The sequence below is a fragment of the Nicotiana sylvestris genome, chromosome 1 (genome assembly GCF_000393655.2).
Source record: "Nicotiana sylvestris chromosome 1, ASM39365v2, whole genome shotgun sequence".
NCBI classification, from domain to species: domain Eukaryota; kingdom Viridiplantae; phylum Streptophyta; class Magnoliopsida; order Solanales; family Solanaceae; genus Nicotiana; species Nicotiana sylvestris.
The window spans coordinates 167,512,143-167,537,975 of NC_091057.1; the positions used below are offsets into that span (position 1 = coordinate 167,512,143).

At 33.9% G+C, this 25,833-nt stretch overlaps 3 protein-coding genes and 1 long non-coding RNA gene across 9 annotated transcripts; 3 read left to right on the forward strand and 1 right to left on the reverse strand.

Moving 5' to 3' along the window:
* The first annotated feature begins 221 nt into the window (after window positions 1-221).
* LOC138880706 (uncharacterized) lies at window positions 222-677 on the forward strand. Its single transcript, XR_011403353.1, has 2 exons — window positions 222-293; window positions 573-677. It is a non-coding gene; the product is annotated as an uncharacterized lncRNA (long non-coding RNA).
* Window positions 678-4,638: 3,961 nt separating this feature from the next.
* Window positions 4,639-7,443, reverse strand: LOC104248315 (uncharacterized). Its single transcript, XM_009804555.2, has 3 exons — window positions 6,167-7,443; window positions 5,174-5,918; window positions 4,639-5,100 (listed from the first exon to the last, which is right to left on the reverse strand). The coding sequence occupies exons 1-3, from the start codon at window positions 7,441-7,443 to the stop codon at window positions 4,639-4,641; spliced, it is 2,484 nt and encodes an 827-aa protein (XP_009802857.2).
* A 1,268-nt stretch (window positions 7,444-8,711) lies between these two features.
* Window positions 8,712-12,765, forward strand: LOC104219300 (uncharacterized). The gene is made up of 3 exons (XM_009769964.2): window positions 8,712-10,344; window positions 11,241-11,430; window positions 12,337-12,765. The coding sequence occupies exons 1-3, from the start codon at window positions 8,737-8,739 to the stop codon at window positions 12,462-12,464; spliced, it is 1,926 nt and encodes a 641-aa protein (XP_009768266.2). The 5' UTR covers window positions 8,712-8,736; the 3' UTR covers window positions 12,465-12,765.
* A 7,648-nt stretch (window positions 12,766-20,413) lies between these two features.
* Window positions 20,414-25,833, forward strand: LOC104219299 (protein GRAVITROPIC IN THE LIGHT 1). Of its 6 annotated transcripts, XM_009769959.2 has the most exons (5): window positions 20,414-20,577; window positions 20,989-21,045; window positions 22,449-22,545; window positions 22,701-22,837; window positions 24,337-25,833. In XM_009769959.2, exon 5 carries the CDS (start codon window positions 24,399-24,401, stop codon window positions 25,665-25,667), a length of 1,269 nt encoding a protein of 422 aa, XP_009768261.1. In that variant the 5' UTR covers window positions 20,414-20,577; window positions 20,989-21,045; window positions 22,449-22,545; window positions 22,701-22,837; window positions 24,337-24,398; the 3' UTR covers window positions 25,668-25,833. The 6 variants fall into 6 exon arrangements, with proteins under 6 accessions (XP_009768261.1, XP_070026994.1, XP_009768264.1 ...); XM_070170893.1 differs by lacking the exon at window positions 22,449-22,545; XM_009769962.2 differs by lacking the exons at window positions 22,449-22,545; window positions 22,701-22,837 and having other exon boundaries at window positions 24,321-25,833.

Here is a 25,833-nt window from a genome sequence, read left to right on the forward strand (position 1 = left end):
GGTACAGAGCCTCTTTGTGTGGAGGAGCCAGTTTCACAAGATCAAGGCTCAAGGTCTTCTTCCACACAATTTGACGAAGGCGTACTTAAGGAAATTGTTAGAGTATGTGTTTCTGCCTTTGAATAGTATTAGTTTTTTATTTGATTATTTCTTGCTTACGAACACCTTTTTTTATATTATGTTTTTTGATTCAGAGATTATCAGAGAGTTTTAAGAAGAATTTGCAAGCAGAAGTTACCAGAGTTAATCAGAAAATTGCTGTATCAGAAAAAAAGATTGAGAATGAAATCAAGGTAATTTCAGTTAGTCCAACTTTAGGATTTTGTGTCCTTAAATTTTGAACTTGGAATTGAAAGATAAGGACTTCTTGTCCTTAACTTTTGAACTTTGAAATGAAACTTAAGGACATCATGTCCTTAAGTTTTGAACTTGGAATTCAAAGTTAAGGACTTCTTGTCCTTAACTTAAGGATTGCATGTCCTTAAGTTTTGAACTTTGAGTTCAAACTTAAGGACTGCCTGTCCTTAAGTTTTAAACTTGTCCTTCTCTTTGTAACTTAGTTGCTTTCTCAGGATTTAAAGAAAACTCTAGGATCAAAGCTTGATACTTTGATGAACATGTTTGGGAAAGCTGATCAGATGAACACAGATAGAGAATCTAGTGTTCCAATTAGAAAATATGGAGTTGATGATCATTGTCGTGCTACTGAGCCTACTGGCATATTCAACCAAGATGCAGGTGGTGTTGAACGTGATGATATGGATGTGCATGCAGAGGGTCAGTATGAAAGAGAATTTAGAGATGTACATCTAGATGATGAAACTGAAAATGTTACTGATATTGGGAAAGGTTAGATATAGATTTTGATTTTTTTTCCGTTGAAATGTATATTCAATAGATTAATACATATAAACTATGCATGTGCATGCAGAAGTTGAAGATTTAGGAGATTGTCAAGAGTAGGAGAATCAACAAGAGAAAGGAGTGCCACAGAAAATTTGTAGAGTTTGTGGACTGCAATCACAGGAGGATTTAACAAGTCCATTGGGGACAAGTGTCGGCGAGATTGTATGCAAATGCTTAGAAGGAACGTATGATCTCTCTACACCGCTGTCATACAAAGAAAAATTTGGAGTTCAAACTTGTGTCAGTCAAGGTTAGATAAAATTTTCATTATATATTGTATCTTTATTTTAGTGAATTATTAGAATGGGTATTAATTGCAAATATTACAGTATCTTTTGAAGCAGCAAGCGAAGAAGCTGGAGTGCAATATCAAGAGAAAACTGGACTACAATCTCAAGACATAGGCAGAAGTGAGATTGGTTCCAAATCTATAGATGCAACATGTGATGATGACGATGTAGCTGGAATGATCTTGGATATTGCAAATGGTTAGACAGTGCTTTTTTAATTTTATATATATTTGTTTTAATTAAAGATTATTAACATGTTACCTCTTGTAAATATTTTTGCAGAATCTTGTCAACAAGCATCTAAAGATCATGGTGAACAACTGCAAGATAAAGAAAATGTGGAATTGCAAGAAAAAGAAAATGTTGCACGCAATATCTTAGCTGAGTTGTCTCTTGAAAAAACACAAGAAGGTACTGCGGAGAAGACAGGTACTGATTGTGCCCTAATTATTATATGTACAATTGAAATTTTGTCTCTTCATTTGACCTGTTACAGAAAACTAATATGAATATGTATATATATATATATATAGTGTCGCCAGCAGAGGAAAACAAAGAGAACACTAATGATGACGATCTTAACCAATATACAAGGAAAAGAAAGAGAGACAATATTGGTTATGATGGTCCGTCATTTTCTCTTTTTACTCCTACTCCTCCAAGTACACAAATGGACATTGATGTGACTTTAACTATGGAGGGTGAAGGAAATGTTGAAGAAGAACTTGGTCGAGGTAAAAGGAACAAGAAGTTAAGCTAGCAGTTGAAATCTCCTTTTGATAAGGAAGGAAAAGCAGTAAGTTCCAAAGCAGACAATCAATATACTCCGAAGAGTTCAGGTTGGATAAAATCAACTTATACTCGTAGGTGTATTTTTCATTATGCCACAGAAGATGAAAAATTAGTGAAGAAATTCATTGTGTGGTTGGGCAAGGAGAAAAGGAGAGGTCGCAAAAAATAGTAAGTCTCTTAATGTGTTTCACTACATCCTTAACTTCTGTGATTGTAAGACTAATTTTAGGACTAACTGTCCTTAACTTATAGATTCAAGTTTAAAACTTAAGGACTTCTTGTCCTTAAGATTTGAACCTAGAATTCAAAGTTAAGGACAGAAAGTCCTTAAGTTCTAAACTTTAATCTATAAGTTAAGGACCAAGTGTTCTTAGCTTTTGAATTTGATACTCAAACTTAAGGATTGCATGTCCTTAGCTTATGGATTTTGAATTCAAACTTAAGGACAGACAGTCCTTAAGTTTTAAACTTGAATCTATAAGTTAAGGACCAATTGTCCTTAGCTTTTGAACTTCTAATTCAAATTTAAGGATTGCCTGTCATTAATTTTTCAGCATGAAAGGCTAAGTTCAGGATTAAATTCTAACTTGACATTTTCAAAAATTTCAGGGGACAAATTGATTTATATGTTGATGATAATAGTGTGAGGAAAAAACCATACAAATTGTATCATCAAAAAATCAGTAGCAAAATATTTTTCCTTGAGCTTTCAGATAGCAAATTTGTTCTTGATGATAAGGTTAGATAATTCACAAGGCATTTATTTTTGTCTATTATTAATTTATCATTTTTTCATTATTTTATGACAGATTTGTTATTGATTTGTTTTATTTTTTGCCTTTTTATGAAGCATATTGACATTGCTCTCTATTATCTGAGAAAAAAGGAATGCTACCACCCTCGCGATCATCCTTTTCGATGCACAACTACTGATGTTCTTTTTGATAATTATATGGCACTTGTGTATAAAGATTTCAGTGAAGATGCTAGTGATGAATTTTGGTGTGCTGGTGATAATCAGTTATTTCTGACACCATATGTGTGGGGGACAACCGTAGATGTGGAATTGCATGGACTGAGGTTGACAAAATCTTTTTTCCATGTCGGCTTCCTTCAGAAGATGATAAAGCTGTGACACACTTTCTGTTGGGAGTATTGGACTTGAATCAGAAAAAGATTGATGTATACGATTCCATATACAGTGAGCCATATAAAGCAGGAATGAACTACATGCAAATGTATGCACGCATGATCCCCCATTTGCTAAAGTTCTCACAGTTTGACAAAAATCACAAGTCTTTTGGGAATGTCTTCAACAAATTTGATATACAGTGGTAAAGATCACCACACCAAACTGGATCGTACGTGTTGTTATTTGTTATATTATTTATATGTACTTAAGATTTATTGTTTAATTCACTGCATATCTTACATTTCTCTTAGGACTGATTGTGGTGCATTCCTGGTCAAATTTGTCGAGTTGTTGATGATTGGAAAGGACGTGCAGCAATTCCAACCCGAAGACATAAAAGACTTTCGAAAAGAACTTGCTGCAAATCTTTGGGAACATGGTGAATGGAAAAGAAATTCTGGTTATGATACTCCACCAGAAAATGTTGGTGATGATTATGAGAGTGAAAATGAAACATTCTGTCCAAAGGAGTTGTAAAGAAATTGTGGTGTTATTTTGTATAAAATTGCTGTAAAGGTGACATCTGAATTCTGCCAGTTTAGGATAGTTCTGAAATATTCTGTAAATTTGTGAAAAGGCACTTATATTTTGTTTTGTTGGCATAGCGTAATTTTTTGTAACAGCTATGCAAAATTACAATTTCAAAAGTTATGTCAAGGCATTTTGTTATTTATTTCGTTGTTTCTCTCAACTGTTGATTTGTCCATTGAGTTTGTTAGTATTTGTTCATGACTAAGTGTAAGTGAACTTCAAATTCAAAGTTAAGGACCAAATGTCCTTAACTTTTGAACTTGAAATTCAAAGTTAAGGACTGACAGTCCTTAAGTTTTGAACATGGAACTATAACTTAAGGACCTCATGTCCTTAACTTTTGAACTTGTATTTCAAACTTAAGGACTCATGTAGTTAATGACAAACAGTCCTCAAGTTTTTAACATGGGACTATAACTTAAGGACCTCATGTCCTTAACTTTTGAACTTGAAATTCAAAGTTAAGGATAAACAGTCCTTAAGTTTTTAACATGGGACTATAACTTAAGGATCTCATGTCCTTAACTTTTGAACTTGAAATTCAAAGTAAGGACAGACAGTCCTTACATTTTTAACATGGGACTATAACTTAAGGACCTCATGTCCTTAACGTTTGAACTTAAAATTCAAAGTTAAGGACATACATTCCTTAAGTTTTTAACATGGGACTATAACTTAAGGACCTCATGTCCTTAACTTTTGAACTTGAAATTCAATGTTAAGGATAGACAGTCCTTAAAATTTCAAAATTGCAAGTTGAACTTACTGACTCCTGTTAATAACTTTTAATTGTTGAACTCAAAAGAAATTAAAAGAACGTAACAAGATATAAATATTGAAAATCTAGGCAACCGCTCAAATTAGAATAATAATGAATGCAATCTATAGCAAAAACTTAAAAGAGTCGATAAATATAAGTGTATATTTCTACTCTTCTCTATGCTTTCTTGAAAATGGATGGAGTGCCGGAGAATATATACAAGCTGTTCTATTATGACCAATTCTTCTGCAACGACCATATTTGAATGTTATTTTTGATGGCTCGGTAGCAGGAATGTGCCTTTTCTTTTGCCTTCTACCTGGTGGCACTTTGAAATCTGGAGGTTTAACAATTTGTGACTTAACACTCTCTGGTACAATCCAAGAATCAGTATGTCCTACAGGATGTATTTGTCTTTCATATGTTTTCAGCCAAGATTCCTTTAAGTACCAGTGCGAACAAAAGTCGGACTTCTTGATGTTTCTCTTCTCGATAGTTGCAATTGCATGTATGCATGGTGATTCATCAAGTTGAAATTGAAAACAATCACATGTTCTTTTGTTTAAGTCTACCAAGAAAGTTATTCCTTCTTCTTCAACTCTAGAACGCCATGAATCAACAGGGAAGACCTTCAATGTTGAAAAATTATAAGTGAGTACATTATGTTAAAATCATAATATAAACATAAAACATAATACTTACGTTCAAAGTAAATGCTAAATCTATTCTTTTCTTCAATTCTTCCTCTACCCAACAAGAAACATCATAAAATGTTCCTTCTGCTTTATTTCTTCTTTCATAAAACCAACGTTGTAGCTTCACTTGAATGAAATCCATCATTCTTAGTATAGGCAGCTCCCTTGCTTCTAATAGCACTGAATTCATCGACTCAACTATGTTTGTTGTGAGCATGTCATATCTTCGTTGTGGACTACAAGAACGTGCCCATCTTTCCGGTGGTTCTTCCATCAAGTAGTCATAAGTTTTCTTATCTACATTTGCAATATCTGACATGTATATGTCAAATTCTTTACGCTTGTATACTCTTGCAGCACTTTGGAAAAGTTTTATGACCTCACTTTTCACCTTTCTTCGCTTTAGGTTCTGCTCCAAATGATAGATGCAAATCCCATGATGGCTTTCAGGATATACCTTTACAATGCCATTTGCAATAGCTTGATGCCTGTCTGATAAAAAAATCAAATTCTCACGGCTCCCAATTGCATTGCGAAGCTGACTAAAGTACCACTCATAGGAATTGTTGTTTTCAGATTCTGCTATTCCAAAGGCTAATGGGAAAATTTGGTTATTTGCATCTTTTGAAACTGAAATCATTAAAACACCACGATATTTTGACTTCAAAAAAGTCGCATCAATAGCAATCACTGGTCTACAATGATTCCAACCAGCTATCGATGATCCATATGCGTAAAACATATAAAGAAACCTGAAAATACAATATAAAACAAGGTTAAAATACCTGAAGTTTAGGACAGTCGGTCCTTAACTTACATTTACAAGTTATAAAGTTAAGGACATGCTGTCCTTAAATTTTATTTCAAAGTTCAAAACTTAAGGACTGGAAGTCCTTAACTTTTAATTACAAGTTCAAAACTTAAGGATAGGCAGTCCTCAACTTCTGGTTACAACTCAAAAGTTAACAAGGCTAAAGACAGCATGTCCTAAATTGTTTACCTGTTGTTGTCGTCTATCTTTATGTTAGTATAAGTTCCCGGGTTCTTACTTGTCATCATATACAAGTATGAACACAACAATTCATAATTTTCTTCAGGACTTCCTCTTATTAAAGTGGAAGCATGTTGAATAGCACGCCACGCCTTGTGATATCCAATGTCTAGTCCATGCAATTTTTGCATCTCTGCCATGACAAAAGCTGGTGTTACTTCAAATCTTGGGTCCCGAAGATTATCGATAATGTAACCACTAATCAACTTTGAAGTAGCATGCCTTTGATCTGCTTTCCTAGTGTTAACAGAGCAGTCATGCTTTTTCTCAAGCTTTACTATCTTGAATAATGTTGAGTCTTTAATTCTGAAAGCACGCACACACCAACGACACCTATCATCATTGCATGTCAACGAATATCTTATTGAGCTTGATCTAACAACTTTGAATTCAAAATGTCCTTTGATTGCTATATTGGAAAAACAGTTAATTATGCTCTTCTTCTTGTCAAATACTGATCCGACTTTTATTTTATCCAAAGAAGCATTTTCTCTTAATATCGTAGTTGGGGATTCTTTTTGTTTCAAATTTGATCTTCGTCTAGTTATTTGAGTGCAGGTTTTGTCAGCAACTGCTTCGATTACCGGTGCACTCTCTAAGACTTGAATACCCAAAGCTTGTTCGTTGTCAATCTCTATAATGCTTTGTCCTTCTACTTGAATAGAATCAAATGTTTGATGTACCTCTTCATTTAATGGTTGAGCTTCAACCATATCTACTTCAACTATCTGTTGGCATCGCTCTTGATTGTCATGTTGAGTTTTTGTGTTGGCATGTTCATTGCTTGTTGATGCAAAAACTCTTTCCGAAATATCAACTATGAAACGACAGCTCTTGAAGAGTGAATGAGTTTTTAGCAACTCTATACATGTGTGAAGATCTAAATCTTTGGATACAAGCATTCCTTTGCTTGTTCCAAGGTTGATATCAAACCATATCACTATTTCAAACTTTTCTCTATCCAATTCAATAAGCTCAAAAATCTGTTTAACGAAATCTTCAAACTGAATTGACTCAGGTGCTAGGAAAAGCTTTGTTTGATGATCAAGATATTTATAGTCTTCAGTCCATCTACCATTAAAAGCAACTATTATGCATATTGTTTCCATCCTACAAGTCAAGAGAATGGGAAACAAAGGACATACGTTATAAAGCAATCCTTGTAGAATTAAGAACACGTGTAATGTAAGTGCAAGACCAAGATAAGGACTGCCTGTCCTTAACATTTAAACATGGAATTAAAAGTTAAGGACTTCCAGTCCTTAACTTTTGAACAAGAAATTAAAACTTAAGGAATGTTTGTCCTTAACTTTTGAACCAGAAATTAAAACTTAAGGACTGCATGTCCTTAACTTTTGAACCAGAAATTAAAAGCTAAGGACTGTCTGTCCTTTAACATTTAAACATATAATTAAAGTTAAGGACTGTCAGTCCTTAACATTTAAACATGGAATTAAAAGTTAAGGACTGTCAGTCCTTAACTTTTGAACCAAAAATTAAAAGCTAAGGACTGCATGCCCTTTAACATTTAAACATGTAATTAAAGTTAAGGACTGCCAGTCCTTAAGTTTTAAACATGGAATTAAAAGTTAAGGACTGCCAGTCCTTAACATTTAAATATGGAATTAAAAGCTAAGGACTGCTTGTCCTTAACATTTAAACATGGAATTAAAAGTTAAGGACTGTCAGTCCTTAATTTTTGAACCAGAAATTAAAAGTTAAGGACTGTCTGTCCTTTAACATTTAAATATGTAATTAAAGTTAAGGATTGTCAGTCCTTACCATTTAAACATGGAATTAAAAGTTAAGGACTTTGTATACAGAAGAACAGCAACAAAGTGAAGGACATTTTGTCCTTAAGTTTTTTTATTCAATTTGCAAAATGAGGCCAGTAGAATCAAAGTTAAGGACATAGTGTTCTTATTTTTTTGAATTCAATTTCCAAAATGAAGACACTATGTCCGGAATACAGAATTATCATAGGAGGCAATGTCCTATAAATTTATCAATCCAGAAATTCAAAAAAAATCAAATTCTTATCTAATATATAATCAAATCAATACAAATCTAAAAAAGTATAACTATAGCGAAATAAAAATCGATAAAAACACATGAAATTACAACTTACTGTTTATCTATGTCGTTTTTTTGGATTAGAATGTTGAATTTTTGAAATTGGGAAGAGAAATGGTGGTTCGTCCTCAGTTGATCGCCGCTGTGGTAACTGCTGCTGCTGCTCGCTTCTTCTCTTTGTGTAACTGCTGCTTATGTTGATAGCATAGGTATAAGTTATACCAGAAGGACATTTTCGTCCAGTCAGGTATAAGTTTTTTAAAGGAGTGGCTAAAGTCTAAATACATTGAAAATTTTCTAACAGTGGCTTTAAAATAAAAGCCACTGCTTTTAGTGGCTATTTGTGCCGTTCGCCCTCTAATATGGGCCCATCAAACATGGAACATTCCGAAAACTTCAGGCAAAGTTGTTCTCTAGAACATTACCCCCTTCCCAAAATATGGTTAATGACAGTTATAGAAACAAAAAAAGAAAACAGCAGAAAAATGCATCTTCTTCATCACAAAATTCCTCTTCCCTTCCACCGTCAACCTCTCCTCTTCAACCCCAAAATCATCCCCAGAAAACTAATAATCCCAATTCACTCCATGTCCACTTCATCTTCAGAAACAACTCATCAACACTTGGACCAACAACAAGAAGATGAAGAAAAACAAGCTTTATTATTAGCGCAAGTCTTGAAATACCACAAAGAAACCAAACACTCTTTCACCAACTACGCTCGTGGCCCTCGTGGTCTTGATTGGGCTAATCAGCCCAACCCTTTTCGTCGTTACGTTTCTTCTCCACTCATCCCTCTCTTACACTCTCCATTTCCCGATGAATCATCTCCTCTTTACTCCTCACTTTTCAAGACTCTCCCTTTTCCAAAACCCATTTCCCATTCCACAATTTCTCAGCTTTTTTACGATTCTTTAGCCCTATCAGCTTGGAAATCTACTGGGTTTTCAACTTGGTCCCTTCGTGTAAACCCTAGTAGTGGAAACCTTCATCCAACCGAAGCTTATATTATTAGTCCACCTGTTGAATCAGTGTCAGATAAAGGTTTTGTGGCCCATTATGCTCCAAAAGAGCATTCTTTGGAAATTAGAGCCCAATTTCAATCTGGGTTCTTCACAAGATTCTTCCCTGAAAACTCTTTCCTTATTGGGTTATCATCTATTTTTTGGAGAGAAGCTTGGAAGTATGGTGAAAGGGCATTTAGGTATTGTAATCATGATGTGGGCCATGCTATTGCTGCTGTTTCAATGGCAGCAGCAGGGCTTGGATGGGATGTGAAGGTTCTAGATGGATTGGGTTATGAGGAGTTGGAGAAGTTAATGGGCCTTGAACTTTTTCCCAAGTTTAATATCCCGTCTCGGCCCGTGAAAGGGACAATGCCTGAGATCGAATTGGAACATCCGGATTGTGTTCTTTTGGTTTTTCCTAGTGGTGTGAATGAATTTGAAGTGGATTATAAGGAGTTAAGTAATGGTATTTCGGAGTTTTCGGGTTTGGATTGGAAGGGTAAGCCTAATGTGCTTAGTAAAGAGCATATTTGTTGGGATATTATATATAGAACAGCCGAAGCAGCGAAAAAGCCATTAACAATGTTTAATGGATCCGTAGTTGATCCATTTCAGAGTAGTGGAACAACCAGTGAAAGCTCTTATAAGGATTTTAGTTTAAGGGAATTGGTTAGGAAGCGTAGGAGCGCGGTTGATATGGATGGTTTTACCGAAATGGCAAAAGAAACATTTTATCAGATGTTATTGCATTGTATGCCTTCTGGTTCGCATGACAGAGAGAAGCATGTTAGGCAATTGGCATTGCCATTTAGATCACTGGCTTGGGATGGTGAAGTGCATGCTGCTCTGTTTGTTCATAGAGTTGTTGGCTTGCCTAGTGGATTATATTTTTTGGTGAGGAATGAGAACCATTTGGATGATCTTAAGAAAGCTACTAGAGCTGAATTCAAATGGGTGAAACCAGATGGTTGTCCTGATGATCTTCCTCTGTATGAACTGTCAAGAGGCGACTGCATGGAGCTTTCAAAACGATTGTCATGCCATCAGGTATATACTTCTGCTCTTTGATTTGATCATATTAGTGGAGCTGCTTTTGGATAAGTCATATTAGTTGGGATCAATTTGTCTTTAAAGACAAATATAAGTGCTGGAATGAAGCCGGTGCAAATGGATCAGAACAGATGTTGAGGATTCATAGAACCGACCAATCTAGTTTTGTGTTGAAGCTTAATTATTGTTGTTATTTTGATATGATCAAATATAAGTGCTGGAATGAAACCGGTGCATATGGATCAGAACAGATGTTGAGGATTCATAGAGCCGACCAATTTATTTTTGTGTTGAAGCTTAATTATTGTTGTTACTTTGATATGATCATACTTGCGCATAACTTATACCTGTCAGATTGTTACTATTTCTCTGATCAGATACCTCTGGTACCAGAAGATATAGTGACATTAATATTTTTACTTCATATCCAGATTTTTCATCCTCCATTTCTCTATTATCTCGTTATTAATGAGTCTTTTCACATTACAATTATGGTGCCTACAACTTTCTGACATTGTGGTGGAATTTTCAAAAAAGTTGTCATTGTACAAACTCACAAAACATATGATTAGTTCTTACCATTGTAAATGTGTTCTTGGTTGTTTAACTGTAAAATCTTATTTTATTTCTTTTCCCCCTTTCATACTAAGTGCTGTATATCTGATTATAAAATTTAGAATGAAGTGTTTTCATTCTCCAACGGAAATAAAGCTAAAGACAAGGGTAAAACAAACGTTTTGTCATACTTAATATTGTTGATCCTTTACTAGTTCTTATCTCTGTTAATTGTCATACTATGTAGAATCATGATGCTAGGTGGACTTACAGTCAGATCAAGCTCATTTGTTGCTTGTAGCGCTTCAAATGACCTCTTTGGGAAATTCTTTATGCAGGACATTGCTAGTGATGGCTGCTTCAGCTTGGGTATGATTGCCCATTTTGAGCCGACTTTGCGCAACAAGGGTTCTTGGATGTACCCACGGTTATTTTGGGAGACAGGAGTTCTGGGACAAGTTTTGTATCTTGAAGCGCATGCAGTTGGCATCTCTGCAACCGGAATTGGCTGTTTCTTTGACGATCCTGGTATATTCTCTCTACCCTCTCTATTTATCTTCACATTGTAAATGTTTATTACTCACACATGCCAAGAGTCTCTTTCCTTGTTGAACCTCATTTAGGGAATAAAAATGTCCATAGAAGCTGGAAACAATAATATCATGTTTAGAATTGTGTTTTCTACTTAAGATATGCAAAAGATATTTTACTTGCCAGTTCCTAATCTTAAAGACCGAAAGAGAAACTTGCACCCAAGGGTGTAGCCTAGCGGTTAATGAAATGGGAGGAGAACCATGAGGTTTCAAGGTTCAAATCTCAGTGGAGTAAAAAAAATACTTGGTATGCATAGTTACCCGGTACCTATGCTACTGGGAGGTAGTTGGTACGAGGTGTATTGGTGGATGTGTGCGCAAGTTTGCCCCGACACCGCCGCCATAAAAAAGAATGAGCCAAAAGAGAACCCTGAAAAATGTAAAGGAGGAAGTGGAGGGAAATGAAAGAGGACATTGAGAAGTCTAATACTAATTTGAACTTGGTTGTGGATTTTATGGAAGAAGTAATATGAACTTGTGGAATTAACTTATTGTGATTCTTACTATTGTTATCACCTTTTGTTTAAATCACCTTGTTCTTCCGTTGAAATCTGTCACATAGAAAACCTAATGTATGTACTACCTCCGGAGCGTAAAAAATCTAAAGTAATCGTATTAGCAAAATGTGAACCTGAACATATGCATTTATCTTCCTTCTGGATCTTTGGTATTTGACGTCTGTGAATGATCCAGTATGCCCCTTTTCATCTTCCCCTTTCTTTTTCCAGATGATTAGTAAGTGGTGTCGTGTTATAGCTTGATAACTGTACTCGACTAGAGATTAATTGGGTGTTGTATTGCCACTAACCTATCACCCTTCCTTTTGCATGATCATTGCCAGTGCATGAAGTTCTTGGGCTCAAAGGATCAGAGTTTCAGAGTCTCTATCATTTTACAGTTGGAGGTCCAGTTGTTGACAAGCGGATAATGAGTCTGCCAGCATACCCTGGCCCAAGCGTTGATGCTTGATCAGAATAATACCAAAAGGTTGTTTGACTCATTATGTCCAATTTCAGAAACATAACAAAGCTAATTTCACTTGAATTATGCTCATATTTCTTCAGACAATCAGGGAGAAAATAAAAGTTCCTGAAACCTAAAGGTGAAGAAAATGAATATCTTGATATGCTACAGTATATAGTTAGGAACCAAAGTTGAATCTCTGTACATAAACTTATCACGTAATGCTTATGCCAATTCCATCATTGTACAGAACCAACGTTTTCTTCGATGGTGAGAACTTGCATTAAAGTTTTTCTCACTTATCTTCTATTCTCTTTCACGTGGGGGTGTTCATAAAAACCCGAAAAACCGAACCAAATCGAAAACCAAGCCAAACCGACCAAAAAAATCGATACTTTTGGTTTGGTTTGGTTTGGTTTTGGTTTTGAATTTTAAAAACCGATCAAATTAGGTTTGGTTTTGGTTTTAATCAGAATAAAACCGAACCAAACCGACTATAAGATTAGCTATTTCAAATTTATTATTACACTTGTATATATGTATATTTTTATACAAAGTTTCAAAAAATTTATGTTAAATGTTAATAGTTTGCACTTTTAGTATAGTTCTTTACCTTTACATTCTAGTTTGATTGGTAGTTTTCTTTTGTTAAGTGTAAGAATCCATTTCGTATTAAAAATAATATATTTTTAATTGAGTCCTTAAATTATTCATCACTATTTGATTAAATTATCATCAATATATCTTGGTAAATAATAGATTTCTCAAAGGGCAATTGATTTGATATGTTACGTTGAAAATGTGGTCGCCGGAATATTTGTTTGGTAGTTTATACCTTATATTTAAGAAAAAACTGACAAATAACTGAAAAAATCGAAAATCCGACAAAACCCGACATAATCTGAATCGAGGAAAAACCGACTTAATTGGTTTGATTTGGTTCTAATATTTGAAAAACCAATTTATTTGGTTTGGTCTCTTTTTAGGAAAAATCCGATTCAAAACGAACTATGAACAACCCTACTTTCACGCATTGCAGCATATCCTTGTAAAGTCTCTATGTGAATTTGGACTATGCACGGATAGTTAAGTTTCTGTTTTAGACCTCTTTGTTCTTGTCTTTCATTGATAGCATCAATGAGTACAGGAAGTGGCATTGCTGATTTTAGTCATGAGCGTGAAAGACTTTCAAAATTCAAGCAGGACTGCTATAAAGGCAACCCGATGTACTAAGCTACCTTATGCGCGGGGTCCGAGAAAGGACGGGACCACAAAGATTTATTTTACGCAGTCTTACCCTACACAAGTGCTTACTGTCAACCTAATCTATACTATATTAAAAGCACGAAGACCCTTAACGAAATGTCGTTCGACTTTTTTACCCTTAAAAAATCGACTTTACACTAGATAAAATTGTAATTTAAGTTGCCTTCCTAATATTTAGGAATAAACATTCAATTACCATTTATGCTAATTTTCCTAAAGTTAGAACTTTAATATCAACTAGAATTAATTTGTTAATCTTTTCTTATTAGATTGTATTACAATTTTATTTGCAATAGGAAGACGTGATTTTAATACAATAAAGACTTTTGTTTCAAAAGGAAAAACAATACTAGCTTTTTACCACGTCTAATCTCCATATCATTTGTAGGATTTTAAATTAAAACGTTAAAAAAAAAGAAGATTAATCAAGTACACTACTAAATTGATTAATTTCTAGAATACATAATAACTTACATATCGTTCTATCTATCTATATTAAATGCACGAAAGCCCTTAATGAAATATCGTTCGCCTTTTTTTACCATTTAAAATTAAACTTCAAATTAGACAATATCGTAATTTAGTTATTATCGTAATATATAGTACTTTGAAATCAACTAATTTGGTTATAAAATATTTCTTGTGTTAAATTATGTAGGAAGTCCTAATATTTAGGACTTTAATATAAATATTAAAGAAAGCTCGGTGCACTATATGTGCGGGGTCCAGATAAGGCCCAGACCACAAAGATCTATTATCATTTACTTATATTGTTTGGGAGAAATAACAATATTACATTGTCTTAACATAAATATTGTTTGGGGAGAAATAACAGTATTACATTGTCTTTTGCTTATATTTGTTTACGACAATTTTTATATGAAATATGTTTGAACTTATAATTCTAAGGGGAGGACACTATATATTCTTACTATTAAATTAAGATGCATGTACTTAATTAACTATTTTTCTAATAATTAAATATAATTTTTAAATATTATGCGAAAATATCGATGAAGAGAAAAAGATGTTATTCGAGTAAGAAGGAGTTTAAAAAAGTATCTCTATTTTCTATATCATTGCAAAAGCACGAATCCCGAATGCAAAAATAAATAAATTATTTTTTTAATTTTTATTCAATAACTCAAATATATTATTTAATAATATTTACGTAATTTTTTAAAATTATATACTCATTGATATACCCTGAGACTAGTTAATTAAAAGATAAGAGCGAAAGGCAGGGTTTTGTTTCAAAGCTATTACTTTCTGTTCCCATTAGTGTTAATGTGAAGTTAATCTTATAATGTCAGCCATTCACTGGTATAATAATAACTATTATAGTTATAGCCTATAATTATATAGGAGTAGGATATATGATTCATGTGATAAAGACGTCAAGTTAAAGGAAATGGAGATCTTGATTGGATTAGGTTTTAAAGTCAACTTGGTAATAATAAAAAGAGCACTTCCCGCGATTTGAAAATCAGGTCTAAATTGAATTTTGTCTTTTCATCTTTTTTCCTGGAGAAATAGATGCAATGAAATTTTTTAGAGAAAATTTATAGAGGCTAAACCGCACTGGATATTATGGATGTGCCTACTTATTTCCTTTCATAAAGCATTATGTTCTTATAATACATATAGAACTTTCTATGAATTCTTCTTTCAAGCAAATATTGCAAAATGATGATCTTGAGACAGGTAATGGAGTAGACATAAGTAAAATTACTTTAATTTGTTAATACTCTCTAATTGACATTTTTATTTCTACCTACTTTGGAAGGCATCTTTTTCAATGACATTTCCTTCATTTCAGTTCCACTTTTCTCTTTTTAGTCAGATTACTTTTTTTTATTTGGTCGAATATATTGGTATAAAATAATTCCACGATAAATTTCCTTAACATGAAATGAACACAAGGCGCGACCATAGCAATTGATAAGTGTTGAAGAAATCAACAATTTATTGTTTAATTTGAGCGGAGTACTTTTGGTTTTTGTTCCAAAACACAGAGTACTTCAATACATCCTTATCCTGGAAATAATTTTAATAATATTTTTCAGAAAAAAGAACACTAATATTATTACTAATACGGTTTGATTTGCATAGGTATTCGATACATTCTCAAAAGAAAGATATTAACAAAGGAGGAGATAGATCATTTAATTTTCAAAAATTTGCATATTGCTTTCATGTTTTGCTTAGTCGTCTGCCAGTTTGTTGCTATATATATACACCTGTCTCAAGCATTAACAACATGCGATTGTAATAAAAAAAAATATTACTTTAGCGGTGCCTAGTGCTTCAAACATTAACATCTATCTATTAATAAGAGGAGAGGCAAAAGCCACTATTTTTTGACAAGTGGCATCATCACAATAAGACATTTGGCACTTTAAGACATAGCTCCAATAAAATTGGAATTAAAAATAAATTGGACAAAAAATCGCATAATATCAGATATTTTTATTTTGTAAGAAGCAAAATATCAAAAGCATCCTAAAGCTTATGTGCACGTTTAGGAGGGGCACATTTTTTAGACCTATATTTTTGGAGAAAATCTCCAGCAAAATTCGATATTCCATTTTCGTGAACTAAAAGTTTCAGCTTGTTTTATTTTTAACAAGTACTAACTGATTTTACATATGAACGTGAATACACACGTTTATATCTCACTTGCCCTATATTTTAGATTTTATCTAAACCTACGCTATGTAAACCTACCCACGATCTGTAACCATTTGTAACTGTTCAAATCTGGATAGGTAGCATATTCCGACTAACTTGCCAATTTCAACGGCTGTTAATTTGTGTGATATGCGTCCAAGACTCTCATGCTTTTAGGTTTGTTGATACTTTCTCTTAGAAATTAGTATTGTTTTCAAGTCTTGTGGTTGCTTCAGAAATCGTTGAAAGAATCAGATGAGATCACCAGAAAATAGAGTTGTTGTACATCAGCTTCATCACACTAAGGGTTGGCAACTAGCCCCACCAAATTTGGCTTTGCTTTTCCAAAGGACTCTACCACTTCTCACACCAAATTTTGTTTCTACGGCACTTTGACATGGAAGAACAGAGGAAACTCGCAAGAAAAATAGAATATGCATACGGAACCAAAAATGGCCTAAATATTACTCGGATAATAAAGGTATGAACTATTAACATCACTATTTACAAATTTTTATATAAAATCATATAATATTGTACTTAAAGTTACGAACACTAAAAACTAATTGTGACATATGAAAATAGAAAAATATAATTTTATGCAATCCTTTTGTTACAATACAGTTGTACTCTGTTCTTTTCTTTGCCGTTAATTAGATTCTCCTTCTTTTAACTTGATTTGTCTTTCTCCCTAGATTTTTATTTCGCCCTAAACTATCGATCAACTCCTTAAGTTTTTTTAACTATTCAAACTGTAGCATATTATCTGTGTACATTCTAATGATGAATAGAAAATTATGTACCTTTGTTCCAATACAGTTGTCCCATGTTCTTTTGTTTTGCTTAAATTAGTTTTTTCTTCTTTTTACCTCATTCGTTTTTTCTAATTGACCAGAAATAATTTTCCCATAAATGTTAGTGATGTCCTTAATTTTCTTTAATTGTTTAAAGCATTTGCATATTATATGTGTACATTCTAATGATTATCTCTGTTGGAAAAAATAGTAAAAGTAGACTTATTTGAGTTTACACGGTTCTAGATTGTTCATTGAAATCATGTATTTCATTATGAAGCGATGACGTAAAAGATCTATATTATATGCGAGAATGTCAAAAATTAAATTTGGAAAAATTTATAAATCTTAACAAAAGTAATACATGATTAAGACAAAACAAATACGTATAAATTAATTGCTTGAAGTCCAAATTATCTTTCTCGATTCCTCATACATTTTACTTTAAAATAAATTAATATTTTAGGGCTCTGCAATTTGATGTTTAAATCTTAAATAGAAAGAATTTTAACTTGAATTATGTTAGAGCTCCTAACAAGAACTATCATGGACTTGACAAAAATTGTTTCTCTAAATTATTTTCACGTTCAAGCTCTTCTTGGATTAAAAAAAAAAGTGAACATTCAGAAATTTATTTATAGAGTTTTAAATTCATGTCATTATCGTCCATAGCTTCCTATAGAATTCAGAGGGTGATCATTTCAGAGGCTATATAATTTGTTATCATCTCTGCCCTATTTGACCATCTCATCCTTCCTGTGAAGTCATTGAATCTAGTAGCATTTTTTAAAGTTCTTTTGACAAAATTAGTTGTGTATGTCTATCGTATGTAATAGTCGCTTTTCTACATGCTTTAGTCTGTTGCAATTGGAGAAAAATCACAAAACAAATAAGCCCTTCATTACTTATATTTTTACTTTTAAGAGTGTTATTGGCTTTAAACATAGTTTATATTAGTTGATTATATTGTATATATAACTCTGTAGGAATTACTTTTTATTGTTCTTAAATTCCTTGAATAAATTTAGGGTCAATGAAGTAAAACCTTCTTTTTTGATACTTCAAACGCACTTTGGTATGTAAACATACGAATAAATTTATAAATAAAACACGTCTTGACACGACATCCTTTATTGGTTTGATATTTTCCTAAGTTTTTCATCTTAATACAATTAGCTAATTCTTTTGTTTTATGGTTTACAGACTTTGTTGATCCTGCTACTATCAGAAGGAATGCTTTTTGAAAAAGGAAAAATGAAACAACCATTAACAGACATAATAAATCGGTAAAATCCTACTCGATTACGTAGTACACCCATAAAGAGTTGTGGACACATTTCATCGTCTCAGTCTCAGGCACAATATCCAAATTCAATGCAAAAACAAGATCTGCGATGTGGTTTGTCAACTTCAAATGTGCATACAGATCTTTTTCTACCAGATTTAAATGAGCTACGATTATTACAAGGTATTTATTTAACTTAACTTTATTTCTATAATATGAATAGTTCATAAATACTAATTGCATATTATTATAACTTATTAGTAGAAATTGAGGATATCAAACTTTTGCGTTGTACAATCTCTCTATATAGGTAATGAGGTTATAAAGTTATATACTTAATTATACCTATTAAGCTTAAAAGATTGGAAAGAAAAAGGCCTTTAAGTTTTTATAAAGTTAAAACTTTTATTTTCTGTGTTATTTTTAGTGGAGTTATCATAAGTTATGTGTGATTTGACCAAACGTGAAATGGGAAAAAACCTATGGTGCAAATAATGGTTCCATTTGAGCTTTTCCTGTAATTTTGTTATGCTAACTCAGTACTATTTTTTCCAGATTTTTTTTCCTCAGCCCACCTTACTACTAAGTAGTTATGTATTCTTTGAATATAATTTAAGTTGAAATGTCATACATTTAAGACATTGAAATGTCATAAGCTAAAGAAAAATGGTTCAGAGCCTTTGTAATGGGTGTTATTTGGAATACTAATGGGTATGGTAAGCATTATTGTTGTTCTCCTCCTATGAAACAAATGTTTGATGCAAATTTGTTAACAATTGCTATAGACTATAACAAAGGTGAAAAATTAAATTAACTTATACTTCAACCATCCGTCCTTATTGACAATTTGAAGTAACTGTACTGCCACGTGAGATGGCTAGGTATTGATATTCAATAGATGGATATCGAGTTGTATATTTTTTTATTGTTAAATCGAAATCCTAGTATATAGTATCAAATATTATGGAAGTTGTTTCTTTGGTTCCTTGATTTAGTTAATGTTTTTGAATTATTCACAATTAAATTATTATATAGTATTTTACTGGGCGTTTATGCAATCTCATTTTTAGAAATAACTTATTATCATAAATAAGTTCTTTTACAACAATCATATTTTTATTAATATTGTCTTTATTAGTGTTCATTCATAAATACATTTGTGACTATGTTTCAAATAGATAGGATTTCTTACATCAATTGTGTTTAATTTTTTCTATTATGTCATGATTAGTATCCCATTACGAGGATAATCCAAAATATGTTTTTTTTCTTTTGGATGAGTTTTCACTTTTAATATCTTATACACGTATGCCTTATAAAATAATAGATTGTGTACCTCGGAGTCATATTTCATATGTGATTTGGATGATATTACTTCCTATGTGTACTTTCAATGCTCCTTCATATTATTTATGTACCTTCTAATGATGTTAAAAAGTTTCCGTGTTCTAAAAGAGTTAGTGATAGAGTTATTTGAACTTATGCAATTCTGAATTGTTCATTAAAATCATGTTTTGACAAGTCGATGGCGTAAAAGATCTATATTAAATGTAAGAATGTTAAATAATAAATTTGGAATATATTATAGATAAAAAGTAATGTTGAAACATATCTTGGGGATTGGTGGTCTCTAGCAAAAAAAATTTAGACAGACAATTCAATTAAATTCATCTTTTTCTTTTTGGTTTAATTCTTTTTAATACGATCAATAAATTTAGTGTGCAATATATATATGTTCCCAATATCTCTACTTTTTTTATTTAACTGATGCGGGTAAGTATACTAGTTAAGAAGAAAAAAAGAGAGATCTTATAAAATAATGTACATATTGGACAATATACTAAAAGGGTAAGTAATTGAAATATTTCTTTCTTAAAAATTAACCGGAAAGGGCATTTGTACTACAGTAATAGCAAGTGGGGCTGGTAATTATAGAAAGCACCAAATCCGGCAGGCGTGCTTCCACCGAAAGATTAAAATGAACAGACAAACAAAGATGCTTCCCAAGGTTTGAGATATTGTCGGAGAACTCCACCTCCACCACCACCACCGCTTAAACTCTGCTCTTCAATTCCGGTAACTCGTCAGCGGGATCTCCGATCAGGTACCCCTTTTTTCTCATTATAACGAACTTACTTACCTCTTTGGGGTTTTATATTATTTGTTTTCTTGAACAGAGTGACATTAGTTATCCTAGGGTTATCTTCATTTGGAAGGGGGGAAAAAGCAACCTTTTTTGTGTAACTTATAGCTTTAGGGGTTTGCCTTAATCTCTAATTGCTTTAAACAATTGGGATTTGCTTGATTTCATGATTCCATAGAAGAAGAAGCAGCAAAGGGTTGCTATGATTTTTGACCTTGTATAAACAAATGGGCTACTGGGTGTTTTTTGTTTTGTGGAAGAAATAATGTCAGCTAGATGTTTATATTACTAATCTTGCAGAATAATCACTTTTACTTAGTTATGTTTGATGTTGTTTCTATTTTTTTGTTTTTTGTTGTTGTTGTTTTGCAGTGTTAAGGTTATTATGTATGTTGGACACCTTCAGTCGTCGCTCTGTAGTTTTCTTTGGTATGTTATTCAGATTATCTCTATCTCTTTAATATGTACTATCATACTTCGTAGACTGTGTCCTGTTTACTCTAATTCTCGCGCTACTGCTGCTCCTAGAGGTGTTTCTATGTGCAATTTCCTTACTTTCTTCTTGATTTACCATAGTTTGTCCATGTATTTTGAGAATATTTGTGCTGATTCGAAGTTTATTTTGGAGCCTTCTGGCTATTCACCATAGGATCTCCTTTAGTTTTTAGGCATACCTTCCACTGGCAAGTTGATTCCTTTCTGCTATATGTAGTTTCTCTTAAGTTACATCTCCGTGTTATCTATTCTAGGTTACCTATTATCTCCATTATCTTTGTGGTTCAAATTAAGTGTCAGAGCTTTTGGTCTAATGGTGGCCAATGTGCTAGAGTCAACTTTGAGAAACAGCTTTCTATTGAGAGAGATCTTCATAGAAACTTAAAATATTTGGGAGATTTTGATACTTTGACAAAGTATTGGTGATTTGTGATTGTAGAATGTGAAAATGCACCCTGGCAATTCTGGAAATAGAAAATGCATTCAAGACTGGTGTGAAAAGGGTGAGATGTCTTTAATCAGCTTCAAGAAATTCAGTCCATAAGAAGGCTTTTTTTTTTTAAAACTTTACAAGTTAAGATTTTATTAAAACAGTATCAAGTTGATACTGCAAAAAATACAGAGATAATGTTGGCTTGATTACATTAAAATCCTAAGCAATCTAGCATGTCCAGCAGGTTACGTAAATTCGTAACAGGGTTTTCATCTTTCCACTAGTTTAATCAATGAAACAGCCATATTTCAGACTGCATTTCCTCCTGTTTGCCTTCAAAACACCTCTTATTTCTTTCTTCCCATATAGTCCAAGCTATGCTGGCTTGATTACATTAAGAAGGCTTTGGAAAAGCATCAAACTTTGATGAGAAGTTAAAACAGGTTCTTTTCCGACTTAAGAGTGAAAAAAGATGATTTGAATGGATTGTTGGGCCAAATGAGTAACGGCAAAAAACAACTTACAACATTCATAACAACTAGAAAAACAATGCAAGTGAATTTCTTTTCATCCATAATTCTTCTCCATACACTTATCTTATTGGAGTTGACTTTGGTGTTAGTTGTGCAAGAGTGTAGGATTTTAGAAAAACAGGTGATGTAATGGATTAGACCAACAACTACGCCTCAGTCCTATACTAGTTGCGGTTAGCTATATGTATCCTCACTGACCATGTTTCTCTATTTAAGCTTAGCTCATGTCATCATCATATCAAATAAAAAAAGAAGTGCAAAATAAGTTAAATTTGAATAAATAATATTAGTAATTGGTAATTATTATAGCAGTAGTAGTAGTAGTAATAATAATAATAATAATACCCATGGCTATATAATTTGGTGAACAGTTAAGAAGCTATTGTGTCTCCACGTATTCGAGGAGGCTTGTGCAGGGGATCACTTGTTTATAATCTTTTGAGGGGCCATTCAAGTTGGGAATAGAAGGTACTTACTCCTAATGAAATTTATGACTGTCTAGGAATTGTTTGTTTTTTTTTCCTTTTTTTTGGTGGTGGTGGTGGGGGGGGGGGGCATGTTTGGAGGGGAAGGTGCCAAATCTTTTTTCCTTGATTCCTTCTATTGGGAACTTGTTGGAACAGGAAATGAAGGAGGTACAGAAATGAATCTACCACATACCACAACAACAACAACAACAACGACCCAGTATAATCCCACAAGTGGAATCTACCACATACCAGGGCATGGAATACATTCACTTTCTCTTGCCCTTCACTTGGTAAGTTGGTAGGCAATTAGTTCATGTTGCATAGATAAGTGGACAAAAAGGTGCTTGGGAGAAAGAATTCTAAAAGGAGAAGATTTCGTCCACCAAGCGGGTAGATTTTTACGAGGTAAAAGGAATATTTGTAACTGCATGCCCTACCCCTAAGACCATCTTGGTGTACATTAATAAAACTTTCTTTGTACTGATTAAGAAAAAGTTTCTTGGTCAACCCTCCGACCCCCATAAAACAAGAAGAAAAAGAAAAAGAACTTGGTATACTCTATACAATTTGGAGATGCAGCGCCAACGACAAACCTTGAAGTAAGGAGACATATCATGGTGAGTTGGTCTAGTTTATATGAAGAGCAATGAGAGGACACATGCCATATACCATTGCATTGTAGGTCTACATCACAGCTGTGGCTTGGTTTTCACTTTGTTTAATATTTCATGGGTTGTGCCAAAGACATTGGGGCAGGTGTACCGAAGATCAGTAATGATTGGAGTACAACTTGGTGGAACAACATTGTCGCATCTCTTTTGGCTAATTTGGAAGGAGAAGAATGAAAAATGTTTCAAACTGTACGTTGTATGTAAATATCTAAAGAATTAAATTACATTTCATTTATTCTTTTGGGGTAAAGGAAGAAGTGTAAGGTAGTTGGGCCAATGGGATAGGTGACGGTTGAGCACATTTGTACATTTTTTGGTTTTTTGGGGATAACTGAGAAACTCCCTTTGAGTTAGATAACTCAACCCTGGTTCAATTTGGGGTGGGGTGGGAGTGTGTGTGTGTGTTGGGGGTTGGGGTTGTGGGGGGTTGTGAGCCTGTCCCTCTATCGCAAGCTGACTTGAATACCAGTTTTCTTTGTTAAGTTTTCCGCACTCCAAACCATCGTGCTTGAAATTGGTGCAGCAGAAGGTGTCATCTGATTATCTTTGTTGTCGGTTACATGTATTGCCTTTTGTTGGTTTGGAGAGTTCAAGCGCAGAAACTTTTCTTGAGTTTGGTAACAAAAGATATTCTTATGGAGGCTTGGAGGAGTTGGGGTGGAATTCTTGAACTTTTATTGATTTTGGGGGTAGACAATGATGGAGGCAAATTTGTGAGTTATGACTTAAAAATTGATAAGGGATCCTTGTATTTGCTTGTTAGATACTGATGAATTTCTGCTCAGATCTGGATGCGTTAATAACATTTACTTCTCTAATTTTTCCTTTTCTGATAAGGTAAAGTATAATTACATTTACTTTTCCTTATGAGATCTTAAGGTAAAATTGCTCAGGATGGATGCTGATGGTACCAGGGATTGTTTTGTTTAGGTGTCGACAAGCTTTTGATCTTTTGCTGCTTTGTTGCTTTCCCAAGTGTACTCTACTGCTATTTGTAAAGATTTTGTTTTCGACCTTGGCAGATTTTTCTGGATGCTGCAACTGTTAGATGTTTGGAAATTCTTATTTGCCTGTTTGTGATTATTTCATGCATCTCTGACAGGGTTTAGGTTTTACAGGTTAATCACCACAATCTTTTAGGGGTCGGGCTTTGATTAATCTTATCGCATTACAAGTAGCTATGCAACCCAGTGGTGCAAAAGATACACAACTCCGCGAGAGCAACAGCCAAAAGGTCCATCCACAACCTATGGAGGAAGCCGCAAACCAAAATCCTGAAGCAGTTGAAGCTATGGTATCTAGGATTTTTACAAATATCTCATCCCTGAAGTCTGCCTACATTCAACTCCAATCTGCTCATACTCCATACGACCCGGATAAAATCCAAGCTGCCGATAAACTTGTAATTTCGGAGCTGAAGAATCTCTCTGAACTCAAGCACTTCTACAGGGAGCACAATCCCAAACCTGTGTGTGTTTCACCTCAGGACTCTCGCTTGGCTGCAGAGATCCAAGAACAGCAGAGTTTGTTGAAAACATATGAAGTTATGGTGAAGAAGTTTCAATCTGAGATTCAGAATAAGGATTCTGAGATTGGTCAGCTGCAGCAGCAGATACAAGAGGCCAGTCAGAAGCGGGTCAAATTGGAGAAAAACCTTAAGCTCAGGGGCTTGTCAGCCAAAGAATCAGAAAATGCAGTTGACGAGAATGGGCTTTACATCATGGACCTAACACCTGTGCTTTTCAGGTCAGCTGTGGAAGCTGCTTACAGGGCCATTCACGACTTCTCTAAGCCATTGATCAACATGATGAAAGCTGCTGGTTGGGATCTTGATGCTGCAGCAAACTCCATAGAGCCAGATATAGCTTATGCAAAGAGAGCTCACAAGAAGTATGCATTTGAGTCACATATCTGCCAAAGAATGTTCACCGGATTTCAGGACGAATTCTTCTCTGTGAAACATGAGAATTCAGCTGTCACCAAGGATAGTTTTTTCCACCAGTATCTTGCATTACGTGAAATGGATCCACTGGATGCTGTAGGCCAAAGTCCAGATTCCCTTTTTGGGAACTTCTGCCGCAGCAAATATATAGTGGTGGTTCATCCAAAGATGGAGGCTTCATTCTTTGGGAACGTGGATCAGCGAAACTATATTATGGGTGGCGGGCACCCAAGAACAGCTTTCTACCAGGCTTTTCTGAAACTGGCCAAGTCAATTTGGCTTTTGCATAGGTTGGCATATTCATTTGATCCTCCAGTTAGAGTATTTCAAGTCAAGAAGGGAAGTGAGTTCTCAGAGGTTTATATGGAAAGCGTTTTGAAGAATTTTATTGTAGATGAAAACGAGGAGAAGCCTAAGGTTGGTCTGATGGTTATGCCTGGTTTCTATATCGGCGGTAGTGTGATCCAGTGCCAAGTCTACCTAACCGGCGTGAAGGTTACTGAATGATATTTTGTTCTGTCTTTGTATTATGTTGATTTCTATATGTATATCGTGTGATTATACTTTATCGTGCCTTATGTTTTAGCAAATGTTGTTACATACTGGCCGTCTGATGTAAAATGTGCCTTTCAGTAATGACTAGATATAGCGGTGTTCATCGGTTGGTTTGGTA

Bases quoted from the DNA above. Each gene is read 5' to 3' on its own strand.
- LOC104219299 (XM_009769959.2), top strand. From the start codon at position 24,399: ATGCAACCCAGTGGTGCAAAAGATACACAACTCCGCGAGAGCAACAGC.
- LOC104219300 (XM_009769964.2), top strand. From the start codon at position 8,737: ATGACAGTTATAGAAACAAAAAAAGAAAACAGCAGAAAAATGCATCTT. The intron at 10,345-11,240 runs GTATATACTTCT...TTCTTTATGCAG, and splicing joins AACGATTGTCATGCCATCAG to GACATTGCTAGTGATGGCTG. The intron at 11,431-12,336 runs GTATATTCTCTC...GATCATTGCCAG, and splicing joins CTGTTTCTTTGACGATCCTG to TGCATGAAGTTCTTGGGCTC.
- LOC104248315 (XM_009804555.2), bottom strand. From the start codon at position 7,443: ATGTTAAGGACAGGCAGTCCTTATCTTGGTCTTGCACTTACATTACAC. The intron at 5,919-6,166 runs GTAAACAATTTA...TTGTATTTTCAG, and splicing joins AAGATAGACGACAACAACAG to GTTTCTTTATATGTTTTACG. The intron at 5,101-5,173 runs GTAAGTATTATG...TCAACATTGAAG, and splicing joins ATTTAGCATTTACTTTGAAC to GTCTTCCCTGTTGATTCATG.